We start from the raw sequence: 23930 nt of genomic DNA, 5'->3' as shown, positions 1-23930 counted from the left end.
ATGTTTGGAGTAAAAAGTACACCGTTTTCTTTAGGAATGTAGTGAAGTAAAAGTTGTCAGAAATGTAAATAGTAAAGTACAGATCAGATATTCCAAAAAACTACTTAAGTAGTACTTGAAAATATTTTTACTTCAGTACTTTACATCACTGCAAAAAATACACACAAAACGGGAGGTAGCCTAACATTTAGTTAATTTGGCATTGAGCAAATTACATTTCACCAATTTACATACAGTGTCTTCAGAAAGTATTCACACCCCTTGACTTTTTCCACATTTTGTTGTGTTACAGCCTGAATTTAAAATTGATTAAACTAATATTTTTGTCACTGGCCTACACACAATACCCCATCATGTCAAAGTGGAATTATGTTTTTCTAAATGTTTAAAATTAATAAAAAATGAAACGCTGAATAGTCGAGTCAATAAGTATTCAAAGCCTTTGTTTTGGCAGAGTAAACATTTGCTTAACAAGTCACAAAATAAGTTGCAGTGACTCCCTCTTTGTGCAATAATAGTGTTTAATATGATTTTTTTATGACTACCTCATCTCTGTACCCCACACATACAGTTATCTGTAAGGTCCCTCAGTCGAGCACAGATTCAACCAAAGACCAGGGATGTTTTCCAATGCCTCGCAAAGAAGGGCACCCATTGGTGGATGGATAAACATTTTTAAAAAGCAGACATTGAATATCCCTTTGAGCATGGTGAAGTTATTAATTACACTTTGGATGGTGTATCAATACACCCTGTCACTACAAAGATCCAGGCGTCCTTCCTAACTCAGTTGACGGAGAGGAAGGAAACTGCTAAGTGATTTCACCATTAGGCCAATGGTGACTTTAAAACAGTTACAGAGATGAATGGCTGTGATAGGAGAAAACTGAGGATGGATCAACAACATTGTAGTTATTCCACAATACTAACCTAATTGACATAGTGAAAAGGAAGCCTGTACAGAATAAAAATATTCCAAAACATGCATCCTGTTTGCAACAAAGTACTGAAGTAATACTGCTAAAAATGTGGCAAAGTAGCTTTTAGTCCTGAATACAAAGTGTTATGTTTGGGGCAAATCCAATACAACACATTCCTGAGTACCACTCTGTCAAGCATAGTGGTGGCTGCATCATGTTATGGTTATGCTTGTAATCGTTAAGGACTGCTGAGTTTTTGGGGATAAAAAATAAACGGAATGGAGCTAAGCACAGGACACATCCTAGAGCAAAACCTGGTTGTCAGCTTTCCACCAGACACTGGGAGATGAGATGCTTACCAAGAAGACAGTGAATGTTCCTGAGTGGCCAAGTTACAGTTGTGACTTAAATCTACTTGAAAATCTATGGCAAAACCTACAAATGGTTGCCTAGCAATGATCAACAACCAATTTGACAGAGCTTGAAGAATTTTGAAAAGAATAATGGGCAAATGTTGCACAAGATCCAGGTGTGGAAAGCTCTTAGAGACATACCCAGAAAGACTCACAGCTGTTATTGCTGCTAAAGGTGATTCTAACATGTATTGACTCTCAGTGCAAGAGGCGCCACTACAGTCCCTGGTTCAAATCCAGGCTGGATCACATCCGGCTGTGATTGGGAGTCCCATAGGGTGGTGCACAGTTGTCCAGGTTTGGCCAGAGTAGGCCGTCATTGTAAATAAGAATTTGTTCTTCACTGACTTGCCTAGTTAAATAAAGGTTAAAAAAAAAACTTTTTACAAATGTTTGATTTTTTCTTCCACTTTTACGGTACAGAGTATTTTGTTTAGATCGTTGACAAGTAAATCCATTTTTCCAAATGTGGAAAAAGTCAAGGGGTGCGAATACTTTCTGAAGGCACTGTAGTTTTAAAGTGCCCAATATCAAGATTTGATTATCAATAGCGTTTCTATATTTTCCTTACAATAATCCTAAATGGTACAACAATGGCATAGTCTACACCCTTATGCAAGGTAATGTGGGAATTTTACACATAGCTAAGGGCCATGCAGGGGCATTCTTAATGATTTGGAGGCCTCAGGCAGAGACCAGTCTGAGGTCCCCTCCCATGTCTATTTAACACAATCATGCTGAAAGAAGAGCTGTTTGGAGCTGGCTCAATATTGACCAATAATCTTTTTTTGTAATTGTATGGCCTTTTTAACATTCTAGTCATCATTTTTAGAAAACGTTGCAGTTTTAAAGATTATTTACTGCAATTCTACACATTTTCCAATAGGATGGAGAGAACTACTTGCGTTTTAAACCTAATTTCATGCAATTTTACAAATTTTGCTATGGGATGGAGAGAAAATGTTGCCGTTTTAAAGCTAATTTCCTGAAATTCTAAACATTTTGCCATGACTTATGCCATTCTCATACGACATCTGGTAAGAGTGACCAACAAAATCAATGGGGGCCCCTGAGCACGTGATCCGTGTGCTCGGTCGGATATTCGGCCATGATTAGGTTATTAGATTTAGATAGCTGGCTAGAATAACTTACCTAGAAATCTTTTTTTTTTTTGCTGACATTGAGTGACTCTCAGGTTGCGTTTAGGCAGGCAGCCCAATTCTGATATTTTTTCCCCGCTAATTGGTCTTTTGACGAATCACATCAGATCTTTTCACATCAGATCTTTTTCAGCTGAAGTCATGTAAAAAAAGATCAGAATTGGGCTGCCTGTGTAAATCCAGACACAGTGACTGACAAATCTGATGATGCACTACCGCATTTTGAAATTGCACCTTGTGTATTCTACTATTCAAACTCATAACAATAAGCTGAGACCCGAATGAGTTACTAAACTCTATTTTTGGGGGGTGGGGGGGCTCCCTAACGGATGCAAGGCCCTAAGCGGGCGCTTATGTTGCTTATTGGTAGGTACAGTAGAACAGATAAAAATGCAACCAAGTTTATATGTTCATAAGGCTAAGAACATGTCAAATTACTTGCATCAAAAGTGAGTGAAATGCATCAGAAAGGTATTGGAAAATTCGGTAAAACGTCAGGGTAGATAATCAGGAAATAATTGTGTGTAGAATAAAATATCTGCATTGTTTTCAATTGCAGTTTTGTCACAGTCCCTTCTAACGTGTCCTGCGCAACTTGAGAGCGTTGTAGAGCGAAACAGAAGACAGGTACGCGTTCCTGAGAGTCTTTGCTTTCAGGCACGGGTTATAATAATAGCTTATAGCCCCAACTGTTCAAAAGCTAGAGCCAAATTCGCAGGATAAAAACTGAAAACACTCAGTTTGTCACTACCGCTAAATTGCGCACATCGGATGTTTCTCACGAGCAGAAAGACAAGATAACAGAAATGATGTATTATTAAACAGAATTATGACAAGGCCCCAGGCAACTGCCTGAGTTCCCTTATGGTAAATCTGCCACTGAGGACATGCAAGTGCAGTATATTCTTTATTCTGAAGCAAAGTTTCTTATACACAGCAGCTAACAATGATACACACCTTGATTACACAAATTGAATGGATCTCATGTCCATAGATGTATTTGTTGGTAAACAAAGACATTCGGAAACTGATGCAAAGCTTCAGGTGCTGTTCTATAGATGTACAGTCAAGCAACACATTTTTTTAACTTGCAGGTTCTAATACAAATACACAAAAACTAGATCTTCCCATAATTTAAATTTTTAGGGCATGTGCACATGTATCCTAATTCTTTGGATTACAGTAGAAAGAGATTGAACAAAAGCCCTGGTTGAATTACACACTATACAAAATCCAGATTCAAATGGGTAACGTTGCATCTTAAATATATTTCACTTCAGTGTTAAATCTCAACTCAAGAGTTCGAATTAGTAAGGATCAAAATGAGAAAAATATGCATAAAATGGTCAGGGAGTTCGGTAGGTGATACTAGGTAGCCAGAAAGACTTCTAGCCAATCCCCTCAAAATAAAACCACACTATGCATAAACTCCCAAAATATAACCCACATATACCCAGTGTGAAAATATACTCTAAAACACCCTAAATATTCTCTGCAAGGTACACACAGTTCACAGAGGTAATTTACAATGAATCTGCTCAGCAAAGGGTTAGATGTTACCCTTCACTAAACACCTAGCACAACTGTTGTTGAAATGAGTCAGGCCCTAAGGAGGGCAGCCAATGGGTCCTTGATCACAGAGGGCCACGTCCCATTTCTTTTGCATGAGTTCCTTTCCTGGTCTCTTTTCCTTCATAGCCACAGAAGGGTAAAATAATTGGATGTGTTCCTCTCAGAGGAATGTGGTCACAGAAAATAGAATTGGTTATTTGCCTGCGTTTAGACAGGCAGCCCAATTCTGTTTTTCTTTCACACAGATCTTTTTAAAAAGCTGACTTGATTGGTCAAAATACCTATTAGTGAGAAGAAAAAAAGATCAGATTTGTACTGCCTGTCTAAACTCAGCTTTTGAGAGTACTGGGACAGAACATTAAGATACTACTCCCTTCATTCATCTGAACTGATAGCCAATAGTAATATGGAGAATATGTTTGGCTGCTGAGAGGCAGACCAGATCACGCTACACTGTACAGGACCGTATCCTACCAGTGTGTCTATATACACACACACACATATACATATACATATATATATACATATATATATATTACACAAAGAAATCTCAGTGAGTATTTGGTCCTTCAGTCAAGTGACATAAGTGAGTGACAGACATAAGTACACTTCCAAGACTAAGGGCACTTTCAAACCAATGCAAACAATGCTTCAAAAGCACAGCAGACACCTTTTTTTCCAGAGAGCAGTGTACAGGTGGATAGAAGTGATTGAAAACGGCAGATTTACACTGTCCAACAAATGAGATGGAGACATTTTGTTGCAACCCATCCTGACTAGAGGTCTGTCAACCAATGTTTCTCCTACCTCGAATGTTCTCCACTTCACCATACCTCCAAACACACATTCAGTGAATCGGCACACGCACAATGCGTCGCAGGCATTTTGGTTTGAAGGCACCCTAAAATTTAAGACATGTATCCTACATGGCAACATCTCTCTGCATTTGGCAGGTAATTAAAACAATGCCCATCAGATTAATTAACTAAATTATTTACATACTGCATGTAGAAAAATGCATGTTATCACGCTACCAGATGATGTCTTCATTGCAAATAGCTACATAAAAACCAAGGTGCCCAAGATGACATGATTCAATAACAATTGCACAGGGGAAAAGGAACCCAAAACCTAAGTCACCCTCAATTAGAACCATAATGGATGATAACAAAAATGTATTTTGAATACCATTGATGTAAATATCAAAACCAAAGGCCTGGACAGATTAAATAATAAACTGCAGAAATAAGTGTTCTTCATACATCTACCTCATAGAGGATGTTGTTTCGACATAACTCCAATGTAGATAATACGTCCTTTATTCACATAGCTGCTATATACAGACACACATATATAGCTACAGCCTATGTTCTGGCCTACACAATGTCGCTAATTCGCTCTCTCCGTCCATCTCTCTCCCTCTCCTGCACGGCTGAACTTCGCTCGTAAGGATGTTTACCGACTCCAATACCCAGGGGACCTAACAGGTTGTGTGTGTCATAACACAGGCACACACACTGGACTCACGCACTGTAGTGGTCCTGAAACAAAGAAGATACACAACACGTAAGAACCTACTGCTTACACCGTACCAGTTGTCTGAGTGTTGACGCTGCATAATTAGGTAACCTTTAAATAGTTGCCCTTATACACAATGTACTTTGGTAACCAGTATGTTGTATCTAGCATGCCTTAGACCAAATAGTCACTGATATCGTTGTTACTGTGCACTTCCATAGTAATTAAATCAAAATTGATTTCCAATTGGAATAATGATGATATAAAAAAGGTCAAGTTCTTATTGTGTTGAAAATGCCTTACGGCTTACAGTCACCATAACACATTCACTTCAGTATGTGGCCCATGTGGGAGTCAATCTGCTGCTAGCACCAACCAACAGGGCCATCTGAACCACAAACCTGAAGGGACGTGACTACTCCGCTGGCCATGACGGACAGCCTCCCGGCCGCAGAGCGGACCCCCAGCTTCAGCTGGGACATATCTGGAGCACTGGGCAGCATGTTGGTCAGACGATATGAGCTGGCTACATGGGGACCGGAGAGAGAGAGATGGTTAGTAACATCAGTGGTGGTGGCAGTTGCTTTATAATGATCCTTCTTCTGATGTTTAAATTGTGGAGATGTACACATGCAGTGCCTGGATTAATAAAGCCTCACTGACTAGGAGTACTGATCTAGGATCAGATCCCCCGTCTAATATGACCTGAAAGGCAAAACTGATCCTACTCAGATGCTTTGTGAATATGGGCCCTGGTATTCACTTGATTTAGTGATATGAAATGGTTAAAATTGTATACTTGAAAGTGTGATATGCAGTGCACTCAAAGTATTCTGACATCTTGACTTTTTCCACTTTGTTACGTTACAGCGTTATTCTAAAATGGATAAAAAAAATCTACAGGTTTTTCAAAATGTTTGCAAATGTATCAGAAATACCTGATTTAAATAACTATTCAGACTATGGAGACACGAAATTGAGCTCAGGTGCATCCTGTTGTATTCATTGATCATCCTTGAGATTGTTCTTGGAGTCCACCGGAGGTAAATTCTATTGATTTGGAAAGGCACACCTGTCTACAGTCGTGGCCCAAAATATTGGCACCCTTGCACTTTTTTCAAGTAACTCAAGAAATTGAACAAAGTATTTGGTCTCCACAATTCTTTATTTCACTTAATATTACATAATGTAAGAAATGACATTGACAAAATGATTTACTCCATAGACTTAATATTTGGTAGCACAGCTTTTGGTCAAAATAACTGCCTTGCCCTAACTGCTGTTTTCAGATCTCTCCACAAGTTAATGGGATTTAGATCTGTACTCATTGCTGGACACTTCAGTACAGTCCAGCATTTGGTCTTGAACCATACCTGGGTGATTTTTGAAGTGTGTTTGGGGTCATTGTCCTGCTGGAAGACTCATGATCTTCAACGGTCACCCAGCTTTCTGACATCGCGCTCCAAAATACCTCAGTATTCACCTGATTTCATGATGCCATGCACATGTTCAAGGCACCCAGTGCCAGAGGCAGCAAAGCAACCCCAAAACATCACTGAACCTCCACGTTGGACTGTAGGGAAGGTCTTCTTTTCTTTGAAAGCTTCATTTTGTTTTCTGTAAACATAGAGATGGTGTGCTTTACCAAAAGGACATTCTCCCAGAAGGATTTTGGCATGTTCAGGGCTTTCGATCAGCAGTGGGGTCCTCCTGGGTCTCCTACCATATAACCCCCTTGCATTGAGTTAGCGAAGGTTGGTGCGAGTTGAAACTGTCGTACCTTGTGTCTGAAAGTCAGCTTGAATCTGTGTGGCAGTTGACAGAGGTCCTTCTCCACCATTCAAACAATCCTTTGCTGCAATCTTCCATCATTCTCTTGCGGCCACGTCCAGTGAGGTTGGCTACAGTGACATGGGCCTTAAACTTCTTGATAACATCACGTACGGTGGAAACAGGAACATCAAGGTCTCTGGAGATGGACTTGTAGCCTTGAGATAGCATGGACAACCATCTTGTGTCTGACCTCATAACTCACTGGTTTTCTTTTTGTTCACCCTCATTGCGGTACACACAGTGACAAAATAGGAGAACGAGTCCTTTTCTCTATTCAAACTGGTTGAATAGAAGGTTTTTATACTGTAGGCATCTTCAACTCACCATAGATGAATTCAATTCCAAAGTAAATGAGAATCACCTGCTTGAAATCTAATTATTTCTAACTACTTCTAGAAGGTGCCAATAATATTGTCAGGGACATTTTAGGATTTCTTTGTGGAATTAGCTAAGATTTTGTTTTGTTCAACTGCACACCCGAAGACATACATACAGTTGAAGTCGGAAGTTTACATACACTTACATGCTGAACGCGCGCGCGTTGCAAAAATAAATGTAGAAATCTGTTATTTAATTATTGCACCCACACTGCTCACGCGCACCAACGAACGTCTGCGTTGCCAAGGGCTAAAATAGAAGTCAGTTCTATTTCTGACACAGATCGCACTGCAAGTCCTGCCTCTCCCATCTCCTAAATGGTTTATAGAAGCAGGTATCCGCGTGCCATCTCCTCATTGGTTATACCCACGTGGGTGACTGAAAGAGAACAAGGTCAGTGGCGGTAATGCACCTAATTTATGAAAGTTGCCAATCGCAATATAAAGTCAAGAGAAGAAAAAGCCTGGAAGGAAGAGAGATGACAAGAAACGATTTGTTTGACCGTTTTGTGTGTGGATTAATTGAGTAGGACCTTGTGCATTTCAGGTAAAATAACTCAATGTTTATATCCCAGGACAAATTAGCTAGCAACAGCAATCTAGCTAAATAGGACAAATTAGTTAGCAAGTGCAAGCTAACTAGCCATAAATGTTTAATGCTTTTTGACCTGTCCCCAAATTAATAAAATTGGTTCAGAGTTATTTTTAAATATTTTAACCTGCGTGTCGTGATCGCGTTTGGTGTGGGGGGACAAAATACATTTATGCACGATGGCACACGCGCGCAGCCGGTTTGGGTTCCGTGTTAGGCTGGAGTCATTAAAACTCATTTTTCAACCACTGCAGAAATTTCTTGTTAAACTATAGTTTTGTCAAGTTGGTTAGGATATCTACTTTGTGCATGACAAGTCATTTTTCCAACAATTTTTTACAGACAGATTATTTCACTTATAACCCATTGTATCTCAATTCCAGTGGGTCAGAAGTTTACATACAAAGTTGACTGTGCCTTTAAACAGCTTGGAAAATTCCAGAAATTATGTCATGGCTTTATAAGCTTCTGACAGGCTAATTGACATTATTTGAGTCAATTGGAGGTATATCTGTGGATGTATTTCAAGGCCTACCTTCAAACTCAGTGTCTCTTTGCTTGACATCATGGTAAAAATTAAAAGATATCAGCCAAGACCTCAGAAAAAGAATTGTAGACCTCCACAAGTCTGGTTCATCCTTGGGAGCAATTTCCAAACACCTGAAGGTACCACGTTCATCTGTACAAACAATAGTACGTCAGTATAAACACCATGGGACCACGCAGCCATCATACCGCTCAGGAAGGAGATGAATGTACTTAGGTGCGAAAAGTGCGAATCAATCCCAGAACAACAGCAAAGGACCTTGTGAAGATGCTGGAGGAAACAGGTACAAAAGTATCTATATCCACAGTAAAACAAGTCCTATATCGACATAACCTGAAAGGCCGCTCAGCAAGGAAGAAGCCACTACTCCAAAACCGTCAGAAAAAAGCCAGACTACGGTTTACAACTGCACATAGGGACAAAGATTGTACTTTTTGGAGAAATGTCCTCTGGTCTGATGAAACAGAAATAGAACTGTTTGGCCATAATGATCATTATGTTTGGAGGAAAAAGGGGGAGGCTTGCAAGCCGAAGAACACCATCCAACCGTGAAGTACGGGGGTGGCAGCATCATGTTGTGGGGGTGCTTTGCTGCAGGAGGGACTGGTGCACTTCACAAAATAGATGGCATCATGAGGATGGAAAATGATGTGGATATATTGAAGCAACATCTCAAGACATCAGTCAGGAAGTTAAAGCTTGGTCGCAAATGGGTCTTCCAAATGGATAATGACCCCAAGCATACTTCCAAAGTTGTGTCAAAATGGCTTAAGGACAACAAAGTCAAGGTATTGGAGTGGCCATCACAAAGCCCTGACCTCAATCCTATAGAAAATGTGTGGGCAGAACTGAAAAAGTGTGTGCGAGCAAGGAGGCCTACAAACCTGACTCAGTTACACAAGCTCTGTCAGGAGGATTGGGCCAAAATAAACCCAACTTATTGTGGGAAGCTTGTGGAAGGCTACCCGAAACATTTGACCCAAGTAAAACAATGTAAAGGCAACGCTACCAAATACTAATTGAGTGTATGTAAACGTCTGACCCATTGGGAATGTGACAAAATAAAAGTTGAAATAAACAATTCTCTACTATTATTCTGATATTTCACATTCTTAAAATAAAGTGATCCTAACTGACCTAAGACAGGGTATTTTTACTCTGATTAAATGTCATGAATTGTGAAAAACTTAGTTTAAATGTATTTGGCTAAGGTGTATGTAAACTTCCGACTTCAACTGTATACACTACCATTCAAAAGTATGGGGTCACTTAGAAATTCCCTTGTTTTTGAAAGAAAAGCAAATTGTGTCCATTAAAATATCAAATTGATAAGAAATAGTGTAGACATTGTTAATGTTGTAAATGACTATTGTAGCTGGAAACGGCAGATTTTTTATGGACTCGACATAGTCGTACAGAGGCCCATTATCAGCAACCATCACTCCTGTGTTCCAACGGCACGTTGTGTTAGCTAATCCAAGTTTATTATTTTAAAAAGGCTAATTGATCATTATAAAACCCTTTTGCAATTATGGTAGCACAGCTGGAAACTGTTCTGCTGATTAAAGAAGCAATAAATCTGGCCTTCTTTAGACTAGTTGAGTATCTGGAGTATCAGCATTTGTGGGTTCGATTACAGGCTCAAAATGGTCAGAAACAAATAACCTTTTTCTGAAACTCGTCAGTCTATTCTTGTTCTGAGAAATGAAGGCTATTCCATGCGAGAAATTGCCAAGAAACTGAATATCTCGTACAACGCTGTGTACTACTGCCTTCACAGAACAGCGCAAACTGGCTCTAACCAGAATAGAAAGAGGGGAAGGCCCCGGTGTACAACTGAGTAAGAGGACAAGTACATTAAAGTGTCTTGTGAGGCGTCTGTCTCTCAAACAAGTCATCAACTGGCAGCTTCATTAAAATAGTACCCGCAAAAACACCAGTGTCAATAGTGAAGAGGCGACTCCAGGATGCTGGCCTTCTAGGCAGTTGCAAAGAAAAAGCCATCTCTCAGACTGGCCAATAAAAAGGAAAGATTAGGATGGGCAAAGGAACACAGACACTGGACAGAGGAACTCTGCCTAGAAGGCCAGCATCCTGGAGTCGCCTCCTCACTGTTCACGTTGAGACTGGTGTTTTGCAGGTACTATTTAATCAAGCTGCCAATTGAGGACTTGGTTTTTGCTCTGACATGCACTGTCAACTATGGGACCTTACATACATGTATATAGATATGCATGTGTGTAAGGTCCCACAGTTGACAGTGCATGTCAGAGCAAAAACCAAGTCATGAGGTCGAGGGAATTGTCCGTAAAGCTCCAAGACAGGATTGTGTTGAGGCACAGATCTGGGAAAGGGTACACAAACATTTCTGCAGCATTGAAGGTCCAAGAGCACAGTGGCCTCCATCATTCTTAAAAATTAAAGAATTTTAGAAACCTACCAAGACTCTTCCGATGTTCACTCTAACAGAGATACAGAGTTCCTCTGTGGAGATGGGAGAACCTTCTAGAAGGACAACCATCTCTGCAGCACAACACCAATCAGGCCTTTATGGTAGAGTGGCCAGATGGAAGCCACTCAGTAAAAAAAAAAAAAAGAAAAAAAAAAAAAGTACATGACAGCCCGCTTGGAGTTTTACAAAAGGCACCTAAAGGACTTTGACCATGAGAAACAAGATTCTATAGTCTGATGAAAACAAGATTGAACTCTTTAGCCTGAATGCCAATCGTCACGTCTGGAGGAAACCTGGCATCATCCCTACGGTGAAGCATGGTGGTGGCAGCATCATGCTGTGGGGATGTTTTTCAGCAGCAGGGACTGGGAGACTAGTCAGGATGAGGCAAAGATGAACGGCGCAAAGTACAGATGAAAACCTGCTCCAGAGTGCTCAGGACCTCAGACTGGGGTGAAGGTTCACCTTCCAACAGGACAACGACCCTAAGCACACAGCCAAGACAACACAGGAGTGGCTTTGGGACAAGTCTCTGAATGTCCTTGAGTGGCCCAGCCAGAGCCCTGCCTTGAACCCAATCTAACATCTCTGGAGACACCTGAAAATAGCTGTGCAATGACGCTCCTCATCCAACCTGACAGAGCTTGAGAGGATCTGCAGAGAAGAATGGGGAAAAACTTCCCAAATACAGGTCTGCCAAGCTTGTAGTGTCATACCCAAGAAGACTTGAGGCTGTAATTGCTGTCAAAGGTACTTCAACAAAGTACTGAATAAAGGTTCTGAATACTTACGTAAATGTGATTTCCATTTTTAGATTAATACAATTTACAAACATTTCTAAAACTCTGTTTTTGCTTTGTCATTATGGGGTATTGTGCGTAGATTGAGGGGAAAACTCTATTGAATCCATTTTAGAATAAGGCTGTAACGTAACAAAATGTGGAAAAAGACAAGGGGTCAGAATACTTTCCCGAATACTCTGTATGAATTGTTAAGGATACACTTGTTGGCTTCCTTACCCATCTGTTTCTTTGGGTCATCAAACAGGTCAGCTGAGCTGATGGAGTTGCTTCCAGAGAACCTCTCCAGGCGAGTCTTCGCCTCATACTGCATGGAAACAACCACATTAATACTTTATACTTCAAATGACATACTTGATACTAAACAATGAACATACTACACATAGGGGTATTACTATAACAGGGATTTTCAGGTGGATAAAAGAAGGACAGCAGCTGTAGATAATAATCAATCAAAAAGCAATGTTGCAACAGGGAGACACAGCCAGAACGGAAGCAGAGAAAATGTCTAACAGCCTTCTCTGAGAAAGACATGAATTCCAAGCACCAAATTAACTGTAAACACTAGCCTGAGAGGCTTGTAGGATGTCACAGCCTAGCGTAAAACTTTAACCAGAACAGTCAACACTGGCAGACATTTGATACTGACAGTCATTTAGATCAAAAAAGGTAGGAACATCAGTACTTAGATACAACATAATTATAGACACAAATAAAAGGAAAATTATTATTCAAATAATTTGTCATTATGAATCCATTTTTTGTATATTCACTATTGGTCAATAGTTTTAGAACACCTACTCATTCAAGGGTTTTTCTTTGTTTCTAGTAATTTTCTACATTGTAGAATAATAGTGAAGACACCAAAACTATGAAAACACATATGGAATCATGTAGTAACCAAAAAAAGTGTTCAAATCAAAAGATACTTTAGATAAGATTCTTCAAAGTAGCCACCCTTTGCCTTGATGACAGCTTAACACACGCTTGGCATTCTCTCAACCAGCTTCACCTGGAATGCTTTTCCAACAGTCTTGGAGTTACCACATATGCTGAGCACTTGTTGGCTGCTTTTCCTTCACTCCGCGGTCCAACTCATCCCAAACCATCTCAATTGGTTTGAGGTCGGGTGATTGTGGAGACCAGGTCAACTGATACAGCACTCCATCACTCTCCTTCTTGGTCAAATTGCCCTTATACAGCCTGGAGGTGTGTTGAGTCATTGTCCTGTTGAAAAACAAATGACAGTCCCACCAAGCGCAAATCAGGTGGGATGGCGTATCGCTGCAGAATGCTGTGGTAGCCATGCTGGTTAAGTGTACCTTGAATTCTAAATAAAATCACAGTCAGTGTCACCAGCAAAGCACCCCCACAATATCACACCTCCATGCTTCACGGTGAGAACCGCACATGGAGATCCGTTCACCTACTTTGCGTCTCACAAAGACACGGAGGTTGGAACCAAAAATCTCAGATTTGGACTTCCACTGGTCTAATGTTCATTGCTCGTGTTTCTTGGCCCAAGCAAGTCTCTTCTTATTGGTGTCCTTTGATAGTGGTTTCTTTGCAGCAATTCAATCCATGAAGGCCTGAACAGTTGATGTTGAGATGTGTGTTACTTGAACTCTATGAAGCATTTATTTGGGCTGCAATCTGAGGCTGTTGACTCTTATAAACCTATCCTCTGCAGCAGAGGTAACTGGGTATTCCTTTCCTATGGCGGTCCTCATGACAGCCAGTTTCATCATGACACTTGATGGTTTTTGTTAATTTAAACGCATTCCAGGTAACTACCTCATTAACCTGGTTGAGAGTGCTTGAGAGAAAGCCAAGCATGTGCAAAGCTGTCATCAAGGCAAAGGGTGGCTACCTTGAAGAACCTCAATATTTGGATTTTAACACTTCTTTTGGTTACTACATGATTACATGTGTGTTATTTCATAGTGTTAATGTCTTCACTATTATTCTACAATGTAGAAAATTGTAAAAATAAAAACCCTGGAATGAGTAGGTGTCCAAACTTTTGACTGGTACTGTATGTGTGTGTCCTGTGACAGTGTGCCTACCTCAGAGTCATCCTGCTTGCCAAAGTACATGTCAGAGGAGATGGCCTTGACATCCCCAAACTTCTTGCGGGCGTCGCCTGAGTCTGAGACAGGGACTGGGTCTGCTTTCCGCCGGGCTGCAGTCCTGTGTGTGAAAGAGGGAGGGTGCATTCAGTGACAACTGCAGTGAGAAACTTAAAATAGAATTTTAAAAAATGGCTCAGGAGAATTATTACAGCCAAAATAAAAAAAATACTTTTTCACATGCATCTCTATTTTCATCCCTGGAAATCAAACAGTCATATAGTACCTGTCGTCCTGTGAGGAACTCTTGGTGCTCAGGTAGAAGTCTGGCTCTGGCTTCCTGCTCTCTTTCCTCCAGCCAGACTCCCCCGTCTCGCTCCAATTGGAGAAGAACTTGTCAGAGGATTCTGTCGGTTCATCAAACTTGGTCATTGAACTGGTCATCGACATCCTGATGGGTTTCATATGGAAAAGAGAGCTCTTTTTTTTGTACAATATATTTATTGTCATCTTTTTTTTTTTTTTTTTTACAATTTAACAATCATCAAAATGACAAATAATGCCCCGTTATTCCTTCCACCTACACAAAACACCATGCTACATGGGGGCACATCGTGCAAAACCCTTCCCAACACAGGAACACACCCCCTCCCGGTATTAGCTTCACTGATTATCAACAAAAAAAGAAATAGAATGACCTTCACATTCCGTGCTCGAAAATAAATTATTCAACACAAAAACTAATACATTAATGAAGAAAGTAGTAATGAGGCAGCTATGGTGACATCTCTAGAAACTTCTGAAAGTCCCCCCAGACATCAGTAAATTCAAAGGATTTATTAAGTAAATTGTATGTTATTTTTTCAGATGGAATATAGGAAGATAGTTTAACCACATCTGCTTGCTTGACGGAGTGTCACTCTTCCATATAATAGCTGTGCATTTATTGGCTGCAATGACTGCCAATTTAATGAATCTGGTTATGCTACAAATATTAACTGGTAGAACAGAATCATCTCCAAGAAGTATAAGGGAAGGATCTAGTGGAATAGGAAAGGGCAAGGTTTGAAAAAGGTACAAGAATTTTGGTAATATATTCATCTTTACACAATTGACCTGCCCAATAAGAGAAATTGGTAAATCCCGCCATCTATCCAATTCTTCCCCAACCTTTTTGAGAAGGAGTATAGTTCAGTTGATATGTCTTAATAATTTTAGAAGGAATTTGCAATCCAAGATGTCATTTTCTGTGGTTTCTAAGAAAACGGCTGGTCTAAGATTGGGTTCTGCATAGCTGCCCTGTTAAAAGGCATAATTATACTCTTCAATAGGTTTATTTTATATCCTGAAAAGGTCCGATATTCTTTCAGGATGTCAACTAATGCTCGGAGTAAAATTTCTGGTTTAGTGAGGTAAAGCAAAATGTCATCGGCATAGAGCGAGACCAGATGTTCACACCCACCTATACGAACAGCATGGATGGATGGAGGAGATCTAAAAGCCTCTGCCAGTGGCTCTATAGCCAAAGAAAAAAGGAGAGGACTAGCGGGACAACCCTGTCTTGTGCCACGTGATAGAAAGCTGAGGAAATGTTTCCATTAGTCAGGATCTAAAGCTACCGGACATTTGCACAGTAATCTAATCAGACCAACATACTTAAGTCCAATATTCATCCTCTGTAAAACAGGTAGATCCATTCTATCCGGTCAAAAGCTTTTTCCGCATCTAACGAAGCCGCCACTATAGATTCTTGGCCATTCTCTACATAATGCATAATACTAAATAATCTTCTGATATTATCAGGAGATGAGCGGTTTCTTACAAAGCCTGTTTGGTCCATATCAACCAAGTCTGGAATAACCTTATCCAGTCTAAGAGCTATGAGTTTCGCAAGAATCGTATATGAAGTGTTCAATAGAGATATTGGTCTACAAGGCCCACAAAGCAGAGGATCATTCCCAGGTTTTAACAAAACTGTGATCAGTGCCTGTTCAAGTGTGTCTGGGAGCTTTTGTCTCTATGGCATAGTTCAACATACTGCAGAGGCTCAATTAGTTTGGGTAAAAAGGATCGATAGAATTCAACTGGGAATCCGTCCAACCCTGGTGATTTTCCCCCAGCAGTGTTGAAAATGGATTCCCTAATTTCCTCTGATGTAATATTTCTCCAAGTGCTCTCTATCCTCATCAGTTAAAGTTTGTACATTGAGTTTGTTCGAAAACTCATGCACTGTGGCAGGGGCATCCCCTTCAGACTTGTACAATGTTTCATAAAACTCCCTGAAGACTAGATTAATTTCCTCAGGACTGTGAACAACTGTGTTATTGGGTAGCTTAATAGAGCTAATAACTCTACTAGCATCCTCTCGTCTTATCTGCCAAGCAAGCAATTTTCCTGCTTTATCTCCATGTTCGTAATAGTTTAGTTTTCCTAAGAGCATTTTCCGCTTTATGGGTAGTCAGGGTGTTATATTCCAATCGCTTTGAGTCTAATTTTTGTAGAGTTGAGTGTAACATTTGACAACTATGTTCATTTTCCATGTCTCTGATTTCATTCTCGAATGAATTTACTTGAGCCTTACACATCTAACGAGCACCTGAACTAAAGGATATGATTTGCCCCCTCAGATATGCAAGGAGAGCTTCCCATAAAATTAGGAGTGAGGCAGAGTTGTTATTGGTGCTAAAAAAATTCTATGAGTGTTCAGAAATGTTACAAATGTGGGATTATTTAGTAAGTATGTGCCAAACCTCCTTCTTGAGGGTGGCTGTGCTCTACTGACTGGTACTGAAGCCAGCAGGGCAGAATGATCTGATATACATCTTGGTAAGTACTTACACCCAGTAGTTAAACTTCCCCTGGCTGCAGGAATAACAAATAAGTCAATTCAAGAGTAACTGTTTTGGACCGGGGAGTAAAATGAGTATTCTTTAACATTTTGGTTGTGAAATCTCCATAAGTCTACAAGTCCAAAGTGTTTAATTTCTGCTTTTAACATTTTAGCTGCCTGTGTGAGGCTGATACTATCAGAGGAAGATCTATCACTGGAAGGGTCCAGTACCAAGTTAAAATCCCTGCCATTATTATCTCTGATGGGCACGTTAACTTCAAAAATATGTCTTGGTAAAATTTAGGATCATGGTTAGGCCCATACACATTCACAATGGTAATGGGCTCAGTGTTAATGAAACCTTAAATGATCACAAACCTAACCCCTTTGTCTTTAATCTGAGATTGTATCTGAAAGGAGCAATGCTTATTAATGAGTATGGCCACCCCTCTTGCCCGAGAGGTGAAAGATGAATAGTACACTTGACCCACCCACTCTCTCTTCAGTTTATCATGCTCAGAGTCAGTCAGGTCTGTCTCCTGAAGAAGAGCTATATCAACCTTATGCTGCTTTAGATAATTCAGAAGGCGTTTGCGCTTGACTGGGCATTTAGTACCCTAATGTTGTGTCATAAATGTATAATTTAGGTGCCGACATCTTTAAAGAAAGAAATAGGGAAAAGGAAAGAAACTTGCGTTGAGTATATACACAATGTGTACAAAATGAAATTATGAAAGTATAAAGTAGTAAACATCTCGTGAGCTAATACCCTGACCCTACCACAAACCCACCCACCAGAGGTTAAACAATCACCATCCTCCTGAGTTAACACCCCCCCCCAAAAAATAAAAAAAATAAAAACACACACACGTGTAAAGCTATCAGCTAGCTGGCAATTAGGCAGCCAGCCAGTGAGTGATACCGAGACAGGGATAAGCTACTAACGCCAGCATACATCTAACAATAAACAAGCCAGCAAATGTAATAGTGGCTAAAATCCCCTGAAGTAATATAAACATAGCTAGGCTTGAAACCCAGTCAAAAGCAACATAACTATTAACCAAAACGCGAACTCTGCGTAAAATAAAATTATACAGCAAAAATGTAACTACCTGGCATATTGTGGATGTATAGTAGCTATACCCTTGTAAACCTAGTGAGCTGGCTAAATAGCACAGCCAACATTAGCTATGATCCAACTTTACCTCGCCAGTCATTATCACGCTAGCCATCTAGCCAGCCAGTCGATCATATGAGTTACTTCCTTGTTTCCTCGTGTGCTAACAGTTCACTGTATCCAAGTACAAAAGACAGTTCCTCGGGGTGTAGTATATGTGAACAAGTCAGGAAGTTCTTTCCTCATGTATGTTTCACCCATCTTCAGAGTCAAATGTGCGCTCACCATTCTTGGTTTCGATCCACAAAGTCGCTGGGTAGCGCAGGCCGTATGCCAAGCCAGCCTGACACAGAAGTCTCTTCAGTGGGGAGAAAGCCATCCTCTTGTGTAGTGTGGGAGAAAGATCCAGAAAGATCATAATTCTGGCATCTCCGTACTTGAGCTCTCCCTTTGCTCTGGCAGCAGAGAGGATGTGAACAGTGTCCTGGTACCGTAGAAATTTTATGACAAATGCCCTGGGTGCAACCTGGCCAGGCAGCCGCCTCCGTAGGGTGCGATGGGCCCTCCCGATCTCCAATGGGTACACGGGAGGGAGTAGATCCAGAATTTTGGGAATCCATTCCTGTAGAAAGGAGATCGCATCTGTTCCCTCCACGGCCTCCAGGAAACCTTGAAGTCTCAAATTCGAGCGCCTTTGGACATTTTTGTAATAATCAAATTTCTCCTCAAGTTTAGAGATGGCGTCTTCCAACTTCTTGTATTTTTGGTCCACTTCCTCGCGGACTTCCAGGATGGCAGCCTGGTGGTCGGCATGGTCTTTCTAACTTTGTCACTCGTCCCTTTGTGACTTTCTGGTCTTCGTGGAGTTTATCGACCAGCACATCAATTTTGCTGAGGCATTCAGAAAGTGTCTCTTGGATTTTTGTTATGCCCTTGTCCATCTCCATTCTGAACCATGCTGGTGCTTCTTCCGAGCTAGCATCCGCCGAGGCCGAAGAAGGGCTGTCAGAGAGGGGCATTTTTCCATGCCTCGTCTGAGGCTTTGACATATTGGGCATATTTTGCTTTGGCGATACAATAGATGTTTTAACTTCCAACTCACTATTAACGAACAGGTAAACTGTTAAAATGCCTTAAAATTGTTTGAAAGTTCGAGGACACTATGCAGACGCGTATTGTTAAAGCTTCGCCATTGCCGGAAGTCAGAGAGCTCAATTTTAATGGATTTCGTTCCCAGATCATTTTGTGATGTCTTTCCAACTCCCATTACAAGACAACACAAAGAGATCTGAGACCAGGCTAGCCATGTCAGTGATTACTTCCAAGAAGGAATGACCCATTGCTAAAGTATTGGAAGGTTGCCGGAGTGTGTAGGTAGTGTGGTGACCTGGATGTAAAGGAGCCTTCGTCAGTCTCCTCTTCCTCCTTCTCTGTGTACCTCCGGCTCTTAGTGGGCTGCTTGGACCCCACTGGGCTCTCCTGCTGGATAGTGTGCATGTCTGACAGCACAGAGTGAGACACTCCACTAGAGGGAGGAGAGACAATGGAGTCAAATAATCAAAGTATTTGTTACCACAATATCTCCAATGGTTACAACATGTTTCAGTCCAAACAATAATATAATTATTTTAGATCAGGGTTTCCCAAACTAGGGGTCATGACCAATGTGCACGGGGGGAGAAAAAAGAAAATCGCCTGATTTGAAAATTGGGTCGTGAGAGAAAATGTAAACTTACTTCAGTACCGTTTACATCAGTACCGTTTAAGCTACAAAATATGACCCCATCACTGAAAGATAACTCTCAGGAACACATACTGTTTCCCTTTACTAGCCGTTAGAACCGAGTGGACAAGACCAGACTGGGAGAAAAAGAACAATCAATTATGTTATTTTCTACACAGAAGACCATACAACATTATTGCCTGATGATCTTCTGAACTTTCCAATACCTTTCTGATGCATTTCAGTCACTTCAAACCATAGTCGTCAGATTTAAATTCTGTCGAAATACTGTCAAAATACTGTCCGACAGATTTCTAATAGACTGTCATAACCCAAATTAAAAAAGTAAACATTGGCCGTTGATTATACATTTTTTTAGATGGTGGGGTCAATAAAATGTTTTAATATCAAAATAGGATCGCACGGCAAAAAGTTAGCGAATCCCTGTTTTAGAAGATGAGTGACTTATCCCCTGCAATGTAAAATACCCCTTTAAACTATTCTACATAGGACATCTATAAAAAGTGTGTTAAGAAATAAACTAATCCTTTTATCACCACCATCAATTCAATCCCCCCACCTCCTGCTGCCAAAGCCCATGCCCAGTCTCTCAGCCTGCTCCTTCTTCTTCTCCCCCATCCCCTTCATCTTCTCTGTATTACTTCTCTGCTGCGCCTCCAGATCCTTATAGGCCAGTCTCATGGAGGCACCACTAGAGGGAGGAAGAGAGAGAGAAAAATGGATAAGCAGAGTGAAGATTAGAGAATAATAGATAATGTGGATGAGAGAGCGAGAGGCCAATAAAGCCCATTTAAATTGGAGAGAGACTCACATGGATTCCTCTGCTGGTTGGGGGCTGTTCTTGGTGGTGGTGGGTGCTGTATCTCTCTCATTGAGTTTGTCTACCGCCTGTGCTTTCTTCTCCAGGTCACAGAAACTCTGTTTGCTCACCTTCTTACCCCCAAGACCACCCTTCTTAGCGCCCAACTGAGACAAAACACAGGACACAGACGTGAATACATGTCTACTAATCTACTGACCCACAAGATCCATGAGCGATGTACACAGTCCATTCACACTAAATCCCCCACCCACACACAACCATCACCAAATTCACTCTGATTCATAAGCACAACACACATAGGTACAGCGAAGGAACATTACATACTGTTTTCTTGGCCCCAGCTGTTTTCTTCTTGAGAAGAGAGGACTCTAAGGGAGAAGGAACAGTGGGCATTAGAATACAGTTGACAGAAACTGCTAAGAGCTACTGTTCAAGGCTCAGATATTTCATGTACTCCTAATGGTTAAGGTTCTAGTTGAGTATCTTTAGTCTCTAGGGCATAATCTCTTGGTCCTCTTACCTAAGGCTTCTTTAGGAGACATACTTAGCACGTCAACACTGGGACCCTCTGTATTACCTGAAGACAGAAAGAGTTGAGGGCATAGACGACATGGACAAACAGATGCAAGTGTATGTGTGTTTCTGAAGTGTAAATATTGAAGTAGAGGTGTACCGTTTTTCTCTCTCTCGGTTTCTTTTGTAGAGTGTTCCTCTACTGGGGTGGGGCTTAGATTCATCTGGGCGGAGCTTGTTATATTAGGCTGGGCGGAGCTACGATCATCAGGGAATGCCTGCCAAAATATGCAAGGTAAGGAGAAGACCATGTAAACAACATGCACACATCCATAATCTTCTACAATTTCAAACAAATAAGTACTAACAGTCACACACACCTGCACGTGCATACTGAAGAAATCCTCCTCCTTATTGACGGGAGATGTTGGAGAGAGGGGGGCCTGGCTGTCCAGCCACAACTGCAGGGAAACAAAACAGAGGATTCATTGGCATCTATAAGGCCCTAAGTACACAATCATTTAAAATCAGCCATGTTGATGCGACATGATTGTGTTAAAGACAGTATAACAAGTAACCAATATTGACTAAATCCATTTTTGCCCAGTGGAATGTCTGGATGGATGTGTGTGGCACCTCAGTGCCGAAGCGCCTTGTGGCCTGCGTGGCCGAGGTCTTGATCTTCTCGCGGTAGAGCACAGCGGCTCGGCTGTTGTACTTGGTGTTGGCAGCATTGGACGTGCAGCCTTGCTGGGCAAAGAAGGCATTCTGAGAGACACGGGGGAAAACAGTGGTTTGAATTACACATCAACTCTGTAATACAAATGGTATTGTTAATTGTTAACAGAATATTGCATTATAATATTGCATACATCATACAGGTATTATACAGGGCCCAATTGTGACATCATGACAACATACAGTACCCTATACATTCTAGAAATAATGCCCACTCATGCAGTCAGAAACATAACTACTAGTACCACCCTCTCAGTGCTTAACAACACAGCAGGTTGGGACGTGGCTGCCCACCAGTCAGGGCCCAACGTGGACGGCTTTACTCACCGCACTGGCATTGCCGCCCACCTGCATGCATCGCAGCTGGTACCAGGACCAGTTAGAGTCCAGCTCAGTAGACCTGAAACAAACAATACATAGTTCTGATTCTGAACACTCCATCAGGCCATAATGTGTCAAACTGTGTGTTGTGTGAAGCCAGTGGTCCTGTCCAGAAACAATCCCTAGCCCCTACCCACTAGTGTAGATCTGAAAGAACAGGATGGGGTAGGCAACATTTTTTTTTTCTCCATTCATTGTTCCTTACCTGATGAATGACAGGTGCACTCCTAATGACCTGTGTGTTCCTGAGCAGTCTATACAGAGAAACACTCCATAGGTGATACTGGCCCAACTAGGATTCTTAGCCGAACAGTCAAAGCACACCTGTAAGAGAAAAGAAGTTCAGCAACTTTGGAAAACATCGGACTTGACAAGGAGTTCACTGTCTCCTTCATGCAGTGATAAGTCTATGGGGACAATGATAAGCAAGTTAATATGAGCGCATGCCAAATAGATAGCAAAACACTAAGAAATAAATGAAGCAACCCAGTAGCGTGGAGGTCTGAAGTACAAAATATTTACCTCATACTGTTTATTCTTTTTTTATATTTTCCAATTATTTTCTAGTATAAACTATTTTATTGCCTCTACTTGTCAACACATTAAGAGAACGCCGAAATGTACCAAAAGTAGATCTAAACCAGTTAGTTAAATGTTGCAATATAGTGGAAACAATATTTCCTAAACAGCTTTTCGATGCTTGCGGTTGCAACATTGTCGCGTTCAACGTAGCCAGGCCTAAACAGCAGACGGAAACAGCTGGAATCGACAGTTTATGAGCAAAAAGGTACTGTTTATGTCTGTGTGAAGTCTTTCATCTTTGTGGTGTCCATGAGTCAACATTTACCAGACATCTATAATTTACAAACACACTGACGCTAACGAAGTGGACTGTCCAACCAGTTTCTTAAAGTACCATCTTTGAGCCAACTGTCATCATGCCACATGACAGCTGGCTCGAACGTGACTCTCCAGGATGTCCTATCGTTCCATTTAAACTGCTCATGCTAATTCTTTCTTCAACACTGCAAAAACATATTTTGTCAGGAGGATGTGCAATGAGCATACGTGGTTCAAAGCTTTTCCATGTGTGTTTATTACGACGCCCAGCAAAACTGCGACGTGTCATTTTTTTCCTCTCTGAAGCTAGCTAGCTAACATTAGCTACTTACTCGTTAAAGACAGAAAGCTTATCAACTCACCTTATTCGTAGAAAGGGAACGTAGTCGTTTGAAAATGGCAGCAATATCTTGCTTGCTAGGCTCTGACATCTTTCCACCTGTTGTTAATTTCACCTGATAGGTAAAGCGCAGCGTTTAGCAAATTTGTTTCCCTGTAATGAAAAATACTTCCGTCCTCGTCAAGGCACCCGTCAGAACGATAACATTTTTTGCCTGTGCTCTGATTGGTCAGCAGTAACACGTGGGCATTATTGTAACATGGAAGTCTGGGTAAAGTTACATTTCTTTATATTATCCTTGATACTGTATATTTAATTGAAGAAGACAAAAAAGAAATGACAACAGTGAAA

General features: G+C 40.9%; 1 protein-coding gene across 1 annotated transcript; it reads right to left on the bottom strand.

The window, feature by feature from the left end:
- Nucleotides 1-5368: 5368 nt before the first annotated feature.
- Nucleotides 5369-23791, bottom strand: LOC106576371 (ADP-ribosylation factor GTPase-activating protein 3). The gene is made up of 16 exons (XM_014153502.2): nt 23602-23791; nt 22605-22723; nt 22346-22418; nt 21917-22048; nt 21661-21741; nt 21441-21558; nt 21288-21344; nt 21092-21135; nt 20756-20910; nt 20504-20635; nt 19588-19725; nt 14540-14704; nt 14251-14374; nt 12404-12491; nt 5985-6109; nt 5369-5606 (listed from the first exon to the last, which is right to left on the bottom strand). The coding sequence occupies exons 1-16, from the start codon at nt 23668-23670 to the stop codon at nt 5589-5591; spliced, it is 1638 nt and encodes a 545-aa protein (XP_014008977.2). The 5' UTR covers nt 23671-23791; the 3' UTR covers nt 5369-5588.
- Between the last annotated feature and the right edge of the window lie 139 nt (nt 23792-23930).

This window comes from Salmo salar, chromosome ssa17 (assembly GCF_905237065.1).
Source record: "Salmo salar chromosome ssa17, Ssal_v3.1, whole genome shotgun sequence".
Taxonomy (NCBI): Eukaryota; Metazoa; Chordata; class Actinopteri; order Salmoniformes; family Salmonidae; genus Salmo; species Salmo salar.
Note: the sequence above shows the minus strand (reverse complement) of the source record. Positions and strands in the feature narration are given on the sequence as shown.